General features: G+C 42.2%; 1 protein-coding gene across 2 annotated transcripts in view; it reads right to left on the reverse strand.

Moving 5' to 3' along the window:
- The window catches only part of LOC115192284 (desmoplakin), a 37,270-nt gene extending 20,538 nt beyond the window's left edge, over positions 1 to 16,732 (reverse strand). Inside the window, exons 1-16 of one of the 2 annotated variants that reach the window (XM_029750599.1) lie at positions 16,206 to 16,732; positions 11,882 to 11,975; positions 10,619 to 10,752; positions 10,097 to 10,256; positions 6,787 to 6,912; positions 6,565 to 6,624; positions 6,192 to 6,359; positions 4,142 to 4,246; positions 3,701 to 3,922; positions 3,051 to 3,206; positions 2,741 to 2,895; positions 2,521 to 2,647; positions 2,064 to 2,250; positions 1,677 to 1,960; positions 1,380 to 1,558; positions 1,003 to 1,141 (exon numbers count right to left, since the gene is read on the reverse strand). In XM_029750599.1, coding sequence (XP_029606459.1) covers positions 1,003 to 1,141; positions 1,380 to 1,558; positions 1,677 to 1,960; positions 2,064 to 2,250; positions 2,521 to 2,647; positions 2,741 to 2,895; positions 3,051 to 3,206; positions 3,701 to 3,922; positions 4,142 to 4,246; positions 6,192 to 6,359; positions 6,565 to 6,624; positions 6,787 to 6,912; positions 10,097 to 10,256; positions 10,619 to 10,752; positions 11,882 to 11,975; positions 16,206 to 16,399 — 2,490 coding nt within the window. In that variant the 5' untranslated portion in view covers positions 16,400 to 16,732. The remainder of the gene's footprint in view (positions 1 to 1,002; positions 1,142 to 1,379; positions 1,559 to 1,676; positions 1,961 to 2,063; positions 2,251 to 2,520; positions 2,648 to 2,740; positions 2,896 to 3,050; positions 3,207 to 3,700; positions 3,923 to 4,141; positions 4,247 to 6,191; positions 6,360 to 6,564; positions 6,625 to 6,786; positions 6,913 to 10,096; positions 10,257 to 10,618; positions 10,753 to 11,881; positions 11,976 to 16,205) is intronic. The other variant, XM_029750600.1, reaches the window with a different exon arrangement.
- Between the last annotated feature and the right edge of the window lie 255 nt (positions 16,733 to 16,987).

Here is a 16,987-nt window from a genome sequence, read left to right on the forward strand (position 1 = left end):
ACACACACACACAACAGAACAGCTTAGATTTGAATCTGAAAGTTAACTGTCCCTTTTAGAGTACATACCCGAGAACCCAAATAACCACAAAACTCACTGACTTCAAAACATTTACTAGGGCCCTATAAAATCAATATTATTTTTTCCCAAATTCTGTTCTCAATTTTGTTTTTCCAGGTTTTCACTCTCAAAATGGACACTTACCCTGCTCCCATCCCCAATGGACATTTATCATTGCTACAATTGTAAATGTGTAAACAGTATATTATTATTATAATTTTTTATTGACTCATCACTTCTTCTTTTTTGATCTGCACTGTTGGAGCTCAGAGCATAAACATTTCACTTAAGCCTGAGATTACATCTGCGACCCTGTGCATGTGACTAATAAACTCATCTAATAAAAAAAATACAACAAGTAATCACATTTTTTTTTACAGAAAAACAACAAAATTGGATGTTCTAAGTCCACAACAGTGCTTAGACCACATCAGGAGAGCACTTTTGAGGTGTGGGAAAAATCTAAGAAATGCTCTTTTTTGGGTGTAGATACCCTTTAATTCAAGTGCACACCAGCAAGAGACTTGCTTGGTTAGCAGTGTTTCTGTAGCACACATGTGATTGCAGAGTTTGCTAAACAAATAACCACTGGATTGACGAAAATAATGATGATATCATTCTGCCAGATAGACTACTTTGGATTTAACATTTAATTGAGATAATTTTTTGGAAAGCCTTTCCATCTACCAGAAGACGGTTGTCATTAGCTTCATCGCTTACGGCTACATCAATAAAAAATAATTTGATTGTTGAATTCCGTTTTAATGTCTGGATTCCGTCCTCGTTTTCCACATCACGGATTTTATTGGGCCCTAATTTTACAAACAGACCATTTTATCCTAGAAGTACCACACACAGCTAACTGACAGGCTGAATAATTGATGTGACAGACACTGCCATTCCCACATTCTTTGGGCTTGTGTGTCATACAGTAACTGTTACCTTCAGAGTGGACCTGTAGTCCCCCACCTCTGCAGGATTCAAGGATGTGGTCTCCTTCTCTGTCAGTCTGGCCTCATGGACCTTAATGATGTCCTCAGCCCTGGACACACTTTGCAGGAGGGCCCTTAGAGCCCGCAGCCTGGGAGGAAGAGAGGGGGGAGGACAGAGAAGAGAGAGAGAAGAAGGGGGAGAGAGACGCAAAGAATGAGAGAGAGATGGAGAGAGAGAATTTGTCAAAACAAATGAGTTACACTTGAGCAATGACTGGTAAGTGTTTGGAAGAGTTTGTCTGTATATAGAGTACCACTACGGGTATGCTGCAAGAGAACTCTTTCAGGCTGTGGGTGTATGCTCATACACTACAGTATAATGGTTACCTCTGTAGGTATGCTGCGGAGCACTCGTCCAGACTGCCCAGTCTCTCGTTGATGAGGCCGAGTTGGCTGTGCAGGAACGTGGCTTTGTCAGAGTCAGTCATGTTCTCCAGTTCCTTCAGAACACGCTCCTTTAGACGCAGGTACTCCTCGCGGATAGAGTCCACGTCCCGCTGTATAGACTGGGGAAAACACACACATTTAGTCACATGCACAAACCCAAACCTACATACCCAGTAGTACTCCTAGTAAAGTACACTCCTATGTATACTCTCTGTGTGTTTGTGTGTGTGTGTGTACCTCTAGCTGTGTGATCCTCAGGCCACAGTCATGTGCTCCATCCTCTGCCAGACAGATGTGGATATGCTGAGTAAGCCCCGCCTCTGCCCCCTCCAGTCTCAGTCTGAGCTCGTGCAGCTCCGTCAGGCTCTGTGATGTCACCGACGCCACCTTCTTCTTAACCACTACCTTCTTCACATGATCTTGCTTAGTCGCCACTACCTTGGCCTCCTCTTTCTTGGCCGCCAGTATCCTGGCTCCCTCCTCTGCTTTGATCTTCTCCTCGTTGGCGGTGTGTTGTGCAGCTAGGGACAGAGAGATGAAATGCTGGTGTCATTTACTGTGAGGTACAGATCCAATTTAGGTTATTGACATGCACTCAGAGTAGAGAGGTGTATATCTTCTCACTGTAAGCAGGTAGCTGGACCAGCAGGTGGTCGTAGTGAGCCTGGGCTCCAGTGTACTGGCTCTCGATGCTCCTCTTGTCCTCGTCCTTGAACATCTCGGAGCCATGGCAACAGTGGGTGAACTCTGAGTAGTGTGTCTCCAGACTCTTCAGGATGCTGCGGTACTCCTCGGGACGCATACGGGACAACTGAAAGGACACAATAATGAAGTTCTCGTTCTCGTTTTTTCCCCAATTATTAAGTATGACGAAGGTCATACTTATTTAGGTTATATATTCTGTTATTACCATTTTTATGTGATTTTTGGAATCCTAGCATAAGTAAATAGTGGGCTGTATAGCAAAGCGCAACCCTGACATTTTAGCTAGTCGTGGTCTTCTAAGTAGTTACAAGGATGTGTTTACGGAGATTATGGTAGTGACAATGATAGTGGTTCACGCAGTGACTTATAGACTTACCATGGTGATGGTGAGTGAGTTGATACGTGTGAGGTCCTGGACATAGTACTGCCAGGAGATGAGACTCTTGATGTTGATGTAGAGCTGATTCCACACAGACAGGATGGCCTCATAGTACTGCTCATTCCTGATGGACCACACAACACCGATGGTGATTTGATTCTCACATTGTGTGTGTGTGTGTGTGTGTGTGTGTGTGCCTGCATGTGTGTGTTCTTACTTGTTGGCCAGGTTGATGCCAAGGGAGTTGGGTGGTGGCACCAGCAGACAGACAGAGGGCACCAGCATGTCCAGTCCTCCTGGTCCTGTCACCTGCCACTTACTGCGCTGGGAGTTGTCTTTCAGTATGCCCTCGTTGCCTTTCAGAATCACCTTCTATAGAGGGACATGCACAATGTTAGACAGGAGTGTGTGTGTGTGTGCGTGTGCATGCATGTAAGAGAGAGAGAGAGAGAGAGAGAGAGAGAGAGAGAGAGAGAGAGAGAGAGAGAGAGAGAGAGAGCTTGTGTGTGTTAATACATGTCTCGGACCTGGTCTTGTTTGAAGTCACACAGGGCCTGTACCATAACAGGAATACTGCTCTTTTCCTCTTCAGGGTTACGTTGTCTGAGCCTCACGATGCTCTTGGACTTGTTGACCAGGTGCTGCACCTGCCTCTTATTCTCCATGATCCGCTCCTTCTCTTTCTGTTGGAGGTTAAGGGTCAGAGGTCAATATCCCTATCAGAGGAAAGGGGGAGCAATTCTATTTGGGGTATCTTCACAAATTACTTCCTATTCCACACGTAGTGAACTAGTTCTTCACCGGAGTGACTACACTCTTAGAAGAAATATGTGATATATAGAACCTTAAAGGGTTCTTTAGTTGTCCCCATTGGAGAACTCTTTGAAGAACCCTTTTTGGTTGCAGGTAGAACCTTTTGTTCCAGAAAGAACCCCTTTGGGTTCCATGTAGAACCCTTTCTACAGAGGGAACCCAAAAATGGTTCTACCTGGAATCAAAAATGGTTCTACCTGGAACCAAAAATGGTTATCTTATGGGGACAGCCAAAGAACCCTTTTGGAACCCTTTTTTCCAAGAGTGTACAGTCAAACGTAGTGCACTATATGTGGAATTGGGTGTTTGAGATATAACCTTGTACAGTATATCTGTGGTACCTTCAAAGATTTACATGTCTTACCTCCAGGCCTTTGAGTAGTTCCAGCAAGTTTTCAAGGGGCGTGTTTCTGTCGCTGGTGAACTTCTTACGGATGTTCTCATGCGCCTGCTGCAGCTTATCGTACATCTCATTGGCCTCCTTGAAGAACTCGCTGTAGGCAGCATTCTCCTTCAGGTGGACATGTATACACTTGGTGATCTGGAGGAGCCAGCTCCACTGGGTCTGCAGAGTGTCCATGTAGGCCTGTGAAAAAAAAGAAGAAGGATAGAGGGATTAAAGAACGAATAAAAGGGGGATTGAAAGGAAGATGAGAACTCATATCAAAATAACCATCACAGCAAATTAGATTGCTAGACATTGCTAGATATCATGGGCCCTAGGAAGAGTAGGGTTTGCGACTGTAGCAGCTAATGGCGATCCAAATAATCAAATAGATATTCTTCTAGACAGACATCTCCTAACCTCGATCTTGTCAGAGGCAGGGTGGGGGTTCTTCAGAAGGCTGTCCACTTTCAGCTTCAGTTTATTCAGGTCCTTCTCCTTCTCCTCCAGGGCACTCATCAGTTTCTGACAGAGAAAAACAACAGTTTACAGACAACACAGTTATGGCAAAACTGGAGAGATAGAATGACTGTTAGGCCCTGGGGACCCATTGGGACTGAAGAATGATATGTGGTTTCATTGCACAAGTGTCAGAGGTTTGGCAATTGGCATTATACTTCCCTAGGGTACATAATGCAAAACAGATTAACATCACATAATGATATACAGACACACAATACACTAGACGTGCCAGTCACGGGACTAGAGATTAACTTCTTTGGGATAGGGGGCAGTATTTTCACGGCCGGATAAAAAACAAACCCGATTTAATCTGGTTACAACTCCTGCCCAGAAACTAGAATATGCATATAATTATTTGGATAGAAAACACTCTAAAGTTTCTAAAACTGTTTGAATGGTGTCTGTGAGTATAACAGAACTCATATGGCAGGCCAAAACCTGAGAAGATTCCATACAGGAAGTGCCCTGTCTGACAATTTGTTGTCCTTCTGTTGCATCTCTATCGACATTACAGCATCTGTGCTGTAACGTGACACTTTCTAAGGCTTCCATTGGCTCTCTAACGCCGCCAGAAAGTGGAATGGGGTGTCTGCTGTCTCTGCGCAAAGTACAGCAGCTCTGTTTGTGAGTGGTCAGCCTGGGGACAGTGAGACTGTAGATGCGCGGTCACGAGACTTCTCCATTTTTTTCTTTCAGCCTTTGAATGAATACAACGTTGCCCGGTTGGAATATTATCGCTATTTTACGAGAAAAATAGCATAAAAATTGATTTTAAACAGTGTTTGACATGCTTCTAAGTACGGTAATGGAATATTTTGAATTTTTTTGTCACGAAATGCGCTCGCGCGTCACCCTTCGGATAGTGACCTGAACGCACAAACAAAATGGAACTATTTGGATATAACTATGGATTATTTGGAACCAAAACAACATTTGTTGTTGAAGTAGAAGTCCTGGGAGTGCATTCTGACGAAGAACAGCAAAGGTAATCCAATTTTTCTAATAGTAATTCTGAGCTTAGTGAGCCCCAAACTTGGTGGGTGTCAAATTAGCTAGCCTGTGATGGCCGAGCTTTGTACTCAGAATATTGCAAAATGTGCTTTCTCCGAAAAAGCTATTTTAAAATCGGACATAGCGATTGCATAAAGGAGTTCTGTATCTATAATTCTTAAAATAGTTGTTATGTATTTTGTCAACATTTATCATGAGTAATTTAGTAAAATCACCGGATGTTTCGGTGGGTATGCTAGTTCTGAACATCACATGCTAATGTAAAAAGCTGTTTTTTGATATAAATATGAACTTGATTGAACAAAACATGCATGTATTGTATAACATAATGTCCGAGGAGTGTCCTCTGATGAAGATCATCAAAGTTTAATGCTGCATTTAGCTGTGGTTTGGGTTTATGTGACAAATATGCTTGCTTGGAAAATGGCTGTGTGATTATTTGTGTCTATGTACTCTCCTAACATAATCTAATGTTTTGCTTTCGCTGTACAGCCTTTTTGAAATTGGACAATGTGGTTAGATTAACGAGAGTCTTATCTTTAAAATTGTGTAAAATAGTTGATTGTTTGAGAAAATTGAATTGTGGTATTTTAGTTGATTTTGTATTTCGCGCCGTGCGATGCCATTGGCTGTTGGCTAGGGGTTCCGCAGGCGGAACGGGGTTCCGCTAGCGGAACGTCTGTCCTCAACAGTTTAATAAACATTACCAATGATCAGGAACAATTACAGCTAGTTTGGGTCCCAAATGTCACCATATTCCCTACATTAGTGCAGGGCCCTGGTCAAAAGTAGTGCACTATATAGGGAATCGGGTTCGATTTGGGATGCAGCCAGCCTGTATGGCCTCTATGGGAATCATCAATTAGCCTCTCCGCCCTCCCACTGTGACACTTCCCCCCTTTGACCCTTGACCTTTAACCCTTGACCCAGTCCTTACCGAGTAGCTCTCCTGCTTCTTGGGGATGTAGAGGTCGATGTTCTTGTCCCCCCAGTCAAACACCAGCTCCTCCTCCTCTCTCACGTTCACCCACATGATCTGTCTACTGATCGCCTCAATGATCTGCTGCATCTCCCTCAGCTGGCTGCTACGACCATGAGACATTTTCTGACAGAGCGAGAAACATGGTGAGACTCATCAATAGTTAGGGACAATCAATAAAGTCACAAATCCATTGTGGCATGACTAACATAGACAGACAAATGAAAACAAACATGTACAACACAAACCTAAGATAATATAATGGTACAACAAACGTATTATACAATAATGCAGGGGTGTGTATGTGTGTTTTCCCCAGAGCCTCTGTCACCTGCAGCGTGTCCCATTCCTGATCCAGAGCATACTGGTTGGCCTTGTCTCCTTTCTTAATCTGTAGGGAAGAACACACAAACACTGAGAGACAATCACACACACTCATTCAGAATCACACACAAACACACTCCCAGAAATAGAATGTGTATGAGAGACAGTGTGAAAGTAACTGTGTCTGTGTTTGTGACAGGTGTGTGTGTGTGTGTATGTGCGTACCCACCAGTTCAACCTTGGCCTTGTCCACCTCGGGGCTTCTCTGTATCGAGCTGTGGAACTTCCTGTGGCTGATCAGCTGCTGCTCAATGTCTGCAGAGTTATCTCCCCACTGAGAGGTCTCTATCAGATGCTGGAATACAAACACATTACGATCCCATTATAACTACATCTCAAATACATTATAACTACATGTCAAAAACATTATAACTACATGTCAAATACATTATAACTACATGTCAAATACATTATAACTACATGTCAAATACATTACAACTAACATTACAACTACATCTCAAATACATTATAACTACATGTCAAATACGTTATAACTACATCTCAAATGCATTATAACTACATCTCAAATACATTATAACTACATGTCAAATATGTTATAACTACATGTCAAATACGTTATAACTACATGTCAAATACATTGTAACTTCACAACCACAACACACACCTTAACCATAACACAAATACACATCTTAACCACAACACACACACACACACACACACACACACACACACACACACACACACACACACACACACACACACACACACACACACACACACACACACACACACACACACACACACACCTTAACCACAACACAAATACACCCTCAACCACAACACACACACAGCTCAACCATCGGGAGAAGGCTCCCATGCTAGAACAGGCTCCCACGCTAGTAGTGTGAAGTACGGTAAACGATTACCCTCTGTAAGCCTAACACTAAAAACCAACCAAGAAGAAAATATGGTATGTCAGGAATTCCCCAATAGACAGGGAGTCTGAGCCACTAAGACCAGAACATAGCCTAGCTTTCACATTGGTTTGAGCAGAGGGGGTTGCATAATATGAGTGTGCGTGTACACAGTATTCAACTTGGTACAATGCTTAACATACAGTTACACTACGTCTAGCCTCGACCGTGACTTCTGCATGTGTGTACAAGTGACAAAGCAGGCATAACCGCCAACACAACCTGCTCTATCCTTTCTGTTCGTTCTCCAGTTTCAAAAAGCTGGCAGTGGAAGGTGTTCAATAGCAAGGATGACATATATCACCTGTGGTTGTGATAACTGTACATTGCAGTAGGAGGGTTAAGGTTACTTTAAGACTATTACAGTACTGCGTGTGATTGTGTGTGTGCCATTTCAGGTGAATTCAGATCTAAATGAAGTTTGAGTGTCAGTGTGTTATCTGCACTGACCTCTCAGACACACACCTGCCCTTCAGGACTAACCAATTAATGTACAGTGGGAAGAAAAATTATGTGAACCCTTTGGAATGATCTGGATTTCTGCATAAATTGGTCATAAAATTTGATCTGATCTTCATCTAAGCCACAACAATAGACAAACACAGTCTGCTTAAACTAATAATTCACAAATGATTGTATTTTTCTTGTCTATATTGAATACATAATTTAAACATTCACAGTGTAGGTTGGAAAAAGTATGTGAGCCCCTAGGCTAATGACTTCTCCAAAAGCTAATTGTAGCCAGGAGTCAGCTAACCTGGAGTCCAATCAGTGAGACGAGATTGTAGATGTTGGTTAGAGCTGCCCTGTCCTATAAAAAACACTCACAAAATTTGAGTTTGCTATTCACAAGAAGCATTGCCTGATGTGAACCATGCCTCAAACAAAAAAGATCTCGGAAGACCCAAGATTAAGAATTGTCGACTTGCATAAAGCTGGAAAGGGTTACAAAAGTATATCTAAAAGCCTTAATGTTCATCAGTCCACGGTAAGACAAATTTTCTGTAAATGGAGAAAGTTCAGCACTGTTGCTACTCTCCCCAGGAGTGGCCGTCCTGCAAAGATGACTGCAAGAGCACATAGCAGAATGCTCATTGAGGTTAAGAAGAATCCTAGAGTGTCAGCTAAAGACTTACAGAAATCTCTGGAACATGCTAACATCTCTGTTGACGAGTCGACGATACGTAAATCACTAAACAAGAATGGTGTTCATGGGAGGATACCACGGAAGAAGCCACTACTGTCCCAAAAAGAAATTGCTGCACGTCTGAAGTTCGCAAAAGAGCAGCCGGATGTCCCACAGCATTACTGGCAAAATATTCTGTGGACAGATGAAACTACAGTTGAGTTGTTTGGAAGGAACACACAACACTATGTGTGGAGAAAAAAAAAGGCACAGCACACCAACACCAAAACTTCCTCCCAACTGTAAAGTACAGTGGAGGGAGCATCATGGTTTGGGGCTGCTTTGCTGCCTTAGGGCCTGGACAGCTTGCTATCATCAACGGAAAAATGAATTTCCAAGTTTATCAAGACATTTTGCATAAGAATGTTAGGCTATCTGTCTGCCAATTGAAGCTCAACAGAAGTTGGGTGATGCAACAGGACAACGATCTAAAACACAGAAGTAAATCAACAACAGAATGGCTGCAACAGAAGAAAATATGCCTTCTGGAGTGGCCCAGTCAGAGTCCTGACCTCAACCCGATTGAGATGCTGTGGCAAGACCTCAAGAGAGCGGTTCACACCAGACATCCCAAGAATATTGCTGAACTGAAACAGTTTTAAAAAAAAGAATGGTCCAAAATTCCTCCTGACCATTGGGCAGGTCTGATCCGCAACTACAGAAAACATTTGGTTGAGGTTATTGCTGCCAAAGGAGGGTCACCCAGTTATTAAATCCAATGGTTCACATACTTTTTCCACCCTGCACTGTGAATGTTTACACGGTGTGTTCAATAAAGACATGAAAACGTATAATTGTTTGTGTTTTATTAGTTTAAGCAGACTGTGTTTGTCTATTGTTGTGACTTAAATGACGATCAGATCAAATTTTTTGACCAATTTATGCAGAAGTCCAGGTAATTACAAAGGGTTCACATACTTTTTCTTGCCACTGTATGTGTGGGGGAATGGAGAAAATTCCCAAAGTGTCAAAGAGTCAAGTGTTTCAAAATGATGACTTTAATACAAAATGAACCTGGGGTGTTTTTCCAACACGTTGTCAGAACCATTTTTGTCTCACATTAAAAAATATGTCTACCGGTAAGTGCAACATGTTAATGTCCATATAGAGCATTGAAAAATACTAAAAATAAATGTATTACATCTTCCTGGCAGGTTGCAGGTATACAACATTGACGTTGTGCAATCGTATGTAACTCATATGTACCATATGTATTCCTGCACTGGCATTACACATATGACTGCATGCAGTTCTTCTGAAGGGGAACAGGTGGCAGCAATAATATTATGCAATCCCGTAGCATATGCCTTCCTACACGGGCATTACACATCTGTCCTGTAGGGTGTGGTTCTCCTTACCTTCTGGTGTCCAATCCAGGCCATGGCCTCGTTAACGCTCCGCCCAGCTTCCTCCCAAGCGCCACTCCCCCGGCTCCCCCGGCTCCCCCGGCGCCGCCTCTGCATGGTCCCGTTTATGGCCATGTGGACTCCCGTCAACTGGTCCCTACACATCTCCACACTATGGAGGGGGGAGGGGGGAGAGAAGGGGGAGCGAATGTCAATGTTAAACTCTTCCTGAAACTCTTCCCCAGGTCTTTGCTGTAAAATATCATTTGTCCTCAGTCAACTTACCTGGTAAAATAAGATGACATAAATAATAAAAGAAACACGTGAACACCTGCGTAACCCTAACAGTGTAGAGGAAAAAGGGAAAGAGAGAGAAGTGAAGGAGAGGTATATTGTGCGGAGCAATATTAGTCATCTGTTCGCATATCTGACCTGAAACAGTGAGAGGGAACGGGGAATAGAGAGAGAAACAAGGAGAATGGATATTGGTTTATCTGTATGCGGTAGTGGTGGTCATCTCATAGCGTGTCTAACCTTCGGACCACGCTGTCGTTGGGTTGTCCCATCTGTCTGAGGTCCAGAGCACATGCCTTCAGCTGCCCTATGGTCTCTCTGGCCATGGCCATGTAGTGATCTGCCTCCGCTGTGCCGCGCCCAGAATCGCCGCCCTGCAGGACACACAGGGAAATGTCAGACACACATTATGGCTTTGCACATTATGTTCAGTCTAGCCTCAACTTGCCGTTCTTGGTTTCTCAAACGAGAATACGGTAGACTATATTCAGTCAGGTAAATCCTTCAGTTCAAGACCCAGTTAAAGATAGGACCATAATGTATAGATCATGAGGATGCAATGCATAATCTTTCTGTCCGGATTGCTTCTATCTGCAGGCTAATTGACTGTTGGCACAGTAGTGTACTTTAATAGTTAAAAGAGTACATTCTGTGACCAGAACGCACACATGCTGAGTCGATGACGCCTGCACGAACATGCTGAACGTGCCAAATATGGCAGAGACAGATGCGAAATATAATCTGACATGATTCTGATAAGACGTGGCTTGACAGGCTGAAAGGAATTAAAAGCTGTTTTAAGATCTTCTGCGCACATGAAGCGGAAGGGCGAAGTCACACCTGACAGAGCATGTTTCACAAATGCCTTAGCCAACCGCAGACACACAGCTGTGAAGACTCATCATCAGAGTGAGTGTGTCCAGTCTAATGACCTGCTATGGATCATCTCATTACTTGAATATAATAAACCCGACATTTAAAGGGATAGTGCGAGACTTTGGTCATACTCGCTGTACCGGTAGACTTCCAGTCATTTTGCTAGCTCTCGTTAGCTTTAGCTCACAAAACTACCTGTAACTTCTTTCACACTGCACGTAGAGACATGCAAATGGCATCATTGAGTTCATCTGATTCTGGGTAACTAGGTAAACGCCTAAGTTGAAAATCGCGCAGTATCCCTTTAAGAAACCTAACAGTCATGTTCTTCTGCTGATTAAATGCATAGACCTACTTGTACTAACACACCACAATTCCACAAAAGCAAGTCAGGGGGGGGCTTGGTTGCAGGATTGGTATAGTAATCTTAGCTTTCATACCTCAGTCTACAGGTGCAGTACATGTCTTAATCAGAGTGTCTGATTACATTTACCGTTGCCAGACATGAGACTAACTGTACTTAGACTAACATCATGACCAAAGCCAGTATCTCAAAGCAGACAGGACATGAAGTACAGAACTAAATAGAACACTGTTGTTATATATCTACGGTGGGTAGTGACTTACAGCCTGTAGGTAGTGTTCTGCTTCCCTCAGGTAGTCCTGACACTGGCCCTGCAGGATGTAGGCCTTCTGGTGGAGGCCACTGAGGGGGAACTGTCTGTAGGAGACATGGAGGGGAGGGTTATAATCAACATCTTACTGTAATCCAACCGGTCAATGTTAGGGTACCAGTCTATCAAATAATATTTTGCAAACAAGTTGTGTGGTTGCGTTGCGTTACAGGCTATCTGAGGCCTAGGACCTGCATGTAACAGGGGTTAGCCTGGAGCAGTTTAAGTCAGAGGTAGACGCATATCAACTATCGCCGTTTCTGTTGCATTCCCCTGCCCTGCCTTGAGTTTTTAAGTGTTTTTAAAACCAAAACTTTGTTAACTGTCACTTTTAACTTGGCATTTAAAGTAGTTTCATGATTATCGTTATTGTTATCGGTATATATGTCAACATCATCGATAATATAAACATCATTATCATTATCATCTTCATCATCAAACAACAACATTGTAATCAGCATCATCATCAATATCCCCATCATCAATTACACTTTCTGCTATGTACCGGTACATCAATGATCCCAAAGGTTTACTGTAATGAGTTATTATCTTAGTGTAGCAATTAGCAAGTCTTTAGTTATCCGAGGATGATGCCGCTATGCCCTGGGTGAATTGAGCATGAGTGCAGGGATAGACAAAGGGGAAATGTGGGGACATTTTCCCTATGCCATTTGCAACACAACAACACAGAGGCTGCATTTACACAGGGAGCCCAATTTTGATCTTCTTGTCCCCACTAATTGGTATTTTGACCAATCAGATCAGCTCTGAAAAAGATCTGATGTGAAAAGATCTGATGTGATTGTCAAAAAGACCAATTGGTGGGAAAAAATATCAGAATTGGGCTGCCTGTGTAGTCGCAGACATATTCAACTATAACCATAACCTCTATACTGTAGACTATAGAATTGTATAGGTTGATATCAATAAAATGTCACAATACGGTTCAGAGCGTTCAATTTTGCTGCTGGGGGAACAAGGAGACGACCCCCAGGTCCACTAAAACCATTGACAACTACTTGGTTTTAATATCATCACCTCTTGAAGAGTATAGTCAGAAACACATAACCGATTATTCCACATTTAGCTCTGTCATTAGAGTTATACAGCAAGTAACTGCATGCTGTTTATGATCATAGCCCGTTAACTAGCCATATTGACGTGATCTGCTATTAGCTTGCTAGCCAATTTGACATGCAATATTTATGCATTAGTTCTAACATTATATAACATGTTTATTTCTTTCATGGGTGAATATTCAGTCCATAGGACTGAAAATGTATGATTTCAACCAGCATGTCTCTGTCACTAACAAATACAGTCATGGGTGGTAACTCAACAATTCACTCGAAAAGGCAAGGCACACTGGGAAATTATATTGGAGCCGTGGCTTGGTGGGGATGTGGCTTTGAATGAATTGTTTTTGGCCACATGTGAGTGGAAGTGTTGTACCAGTTGAAGTGCTCTTTGGTTATGTTTATTAAAGTTTGAGCATGTCTGCTACTAGTTCTGAAGTCTTTGTACATGCTTATATAAGAGCATGTGGCACTAAAGACTCGTAAACATTATTGTAATGTCCTTAATCCAACACAAGTGACCTTGTCAAGAGATACAGACATACATTGTCTTCAGAAGGTATTCATACCCTGTGATTTATTCCACATTTTGTTGTGTTACAGCCTGAATAAAAAAAAATGTTACATGTATTTTTGTCTCACCCATCTTTCACACAGTACCCCATGATGACAAAGTGAAAACATGTTTTTAGAAATGTTTGCTCATTTATTCAAAATGAAGTACAAAGGTATCTAATTTACATACAGTACCAAAGAAATGTTTGGACACACCTACTCGTTCAAGGGTTTTTCTTTGTTTTTACTAAGACATCACAATTATGAAATAACACATATGGAAACAATTAGTAACCAAAAAAGTGTTAAACAAATCAAAATATGTTTTATATTTGAGATTCTTCAAAGCAGCCACGCTTTGCCTTGATGACAGCTTTGGACACTGTTCTCATTCTCTCAACCAGCTTCACCTGGAATGCATTTCCAACAGTCTTGAAGGAGTTCCCACATGCTGAGCACTTGTTGGCTGCTTTTCCTTCACTCTGTGGTCCAACTCATCCCAAACCATCTCAATTGGGTGGTCAGGTGATTGTTGAGGCCAGGTCATCTGATGCAGCCATCACTCTCCTTCTTGGTAAATCTGCCCTTACACAGCCTGGAGGTGCGTTGGGTCATTGTCTTGTTGAAAAACAAATGATAGTCCCACTAAGCCCAAACTAGATGGGCTGGAGTATCGCTGCAAAATGTTGTGGTAGCCATGCTGCTCAAGTGAGCCTTGAATTCTAAATACATCACCGACAGTGTTACCAACAAAGCACCCCCACACAATCACATCTCCTCCTCCATGCTTCACGGTGGGAACCCTACACTGCATCTCACAAAGACATGGTGGTTGGAACCAAAAATCTCAAGTTTGGACTCATCAGACCAAAGGACAGATTTCCACCGGGTCTAATGTCCATTGCACGTGTATTTTGGCCAAAACAAGTCTCTTCTTCCTATTGGTGTCCTTTAGTAGAGGTTTCTTTGCCGCAATTCGACCATGAAGGCCTGATTCACGCAGTCTCCTCTGAACAGTTGATGTTTAGATGTGTCTGTTACTTGAACTCTGTGAAGCATTTATTTGGGCTGCAATATTCTGAGGCTGGTAACTCTAATGAACTTATCCTCTGCAGCAGAGGTAACTCTGGGCCTTCCTTTCCTGTGGTGGCCCTCATGAGAGCCAGTTTCATCATAGTGCTTGATGGTTTTTGCGACTGCACTTGAAGAAACTTTAAAAGTTCTTGAAATGTTCCGCATAGACTGACCTTTATATCTTAAAGTAATGATGGACTGTCGTTTCTTTTTGCTTATTTGAGCTGTTCTTGCTATAATATGGACTTGGTCTTTTACCAAATAGGGCTATCTGCTGTATACCACCCCTACCTTGTCACAACACAACTGATTGCCTCAAACGCATTAAAAAGGAAAGAAATTCCAGAAATGTACATTTTACATGGCACACCTGTTAATTTAAATGCATTCTTTGTCACATTTTTTATACTTTTACTTTAGTGCCTTATTGCAAACAAGATGCATGTTTTGGAAAAATATATATTCTGTACAGACTTCCTTCTGTTCATTTTGTCATTTAGGTTAGTATTGTGGAGTAACTACAATGTTGTTGATCCATCCTGAGTTTTCTCCTATAACTGCCATTCAAATCTGCATGTCTCTACATGCAGTTGGCCTCATGGTGAAATCCCTGAGCGGTTTCCTTCCTCTCCGGCAACTGAGTTAGGAAGGACGCCTGTATCTTTGTAGTGATTAGGTGTATTGATACACCATCCCAAGTGTAATTAATAACTTCACCATGCTCAAAGGTATATTAAATGTCTGTTTTTTTATGTGGGAAAAGTCAAGGGGTACTTTCTGAAGGCACTGCATTTGCATAATGGTTAAAATACCATGAGGTGTAATTGCACAACACCATTGGTGCAAACTATACACACTTCCTAGTGTTCTTTTTTTTAAATTAAGTTCTGTAATGTGTATTATGTTGATTACTTTCTGTAAAAAAAATGATTAATAGCATAACACCATTGGTGTAAACTATATACACTTCCTAATGTTAAAAATACTATATGAGGTGGTATTTGCATAACCCTAAAAGTGTTCATTCCTTAACACTGAAAAAGTGTAACAGTGTCAGCTTTAAGCACAGTTTTAATTTAACACTGAAAAGGGTGGACCCATTTAGACACTGGCCCATAGTTAAATGTAACACTAAATGTCAGTGTTGATTTAACGCTGAAGAATTTGCTGTGTGGTTCATTTTCTGTATTTTTGGGGGGGTTGTCACAAGGTTTGAGACAGCAGGTCGTTAAACTTGGAAACAATTACCTCTCAATGATGCCTAATAAATTATTAACTGGGTCGGCACTCACAGATAGATAATATTCGCCCCTGCCATAGCCTAGGCTATATATATACAACGACACAGGCCTATAATTATCCCACCGACAAAATCAAGATCTTGACATAAAAAAATAATGAACTAGATTGAAATAATGTGTTAGATGACACGGTTATATAGTCCATTGTATTTATCTTCAGTGGCAATGGAGTTGTAGCCTAGTTAAAATGTATACGGGCAAGTGAAAGAAATTGTGTAACCCAGTACCCTTCAGCACAATACGGGCCTTCTGAAGAAAAAACTATTCTTACCCCTGTCCGTATCCACCACCTCCCATGGAAGTCTTTGAGTAGCTGTAAGTATTATCATCCATGTACTCCTGTCCATATCCATTACCACCGTGCACTTCGCTCTGGGCATACTGTCCAGTTCCGCAGCTCAGGTCGGGCCTGGACCCGATACTGCGGCTGACATGAAGCCCCCTCTGGGACCCGTATAGACTCATCTCTAGATCCAAAAAGTTAGAAAACTCCGCTGGAGAAAAATGGTGGATGAAGAGTTTGTAATCGTGGCTGCAGTGCGCAAAAGCCGTCAGAGGGGACTGTGTGAAGCGGTTGTTGATCCCTCTTGCACCTGTCTGCGGAGCAGCGTCCCTAGGCAGCACCGACTTGATCTGCAACACGGAAAAGTATCGTTTTTGGCAAAACAAAACAGACCACACCTTTCATTAACCTACTTGCCAAGAAAACGTTTTTAATTTAGAGTTTTTTTCTTTCCACGTCCCCGGCCCTCCTCTATCTCAACCTGTACTCAGGGGTAGATGTATCATAGTAAACGTAAACTGTCTTCCTCCATTTAGTATGATATGTACGTTTCGTAGCCAAGGTGGAGAAGTGGTGTGTGTGTTTGGTTTGGTTCTTCTATCCTTGTGGGCACCTAAAATCCCCAAAAGTCCCCACAAGGATAGTAAAACTAGGAAAAATCTACCTCTTGGGGACATGTCCATGTCAAAGGATATTTTAAGTTTATACAAAGGATATTTTAAGTGTATGGGTTAGGGTTACAATTAGGGTTAGGGTTAGCATTAGGGTTA

The sequence above is a fragment of the Salmo trutta genome, chromosome 4 (assembly GCF_901001165.1).
Source record: "Salmo trutta chromosome 4, fSalTru1.1, whole genome shotgun sequence".
In the NCBI taxonomy this organism is placed as follows: Eukaryota; Metazoa; Chordata; class Actinopteri; order Salmoniformes; family Salmonidae; genus Salmo; species Salmo trutta.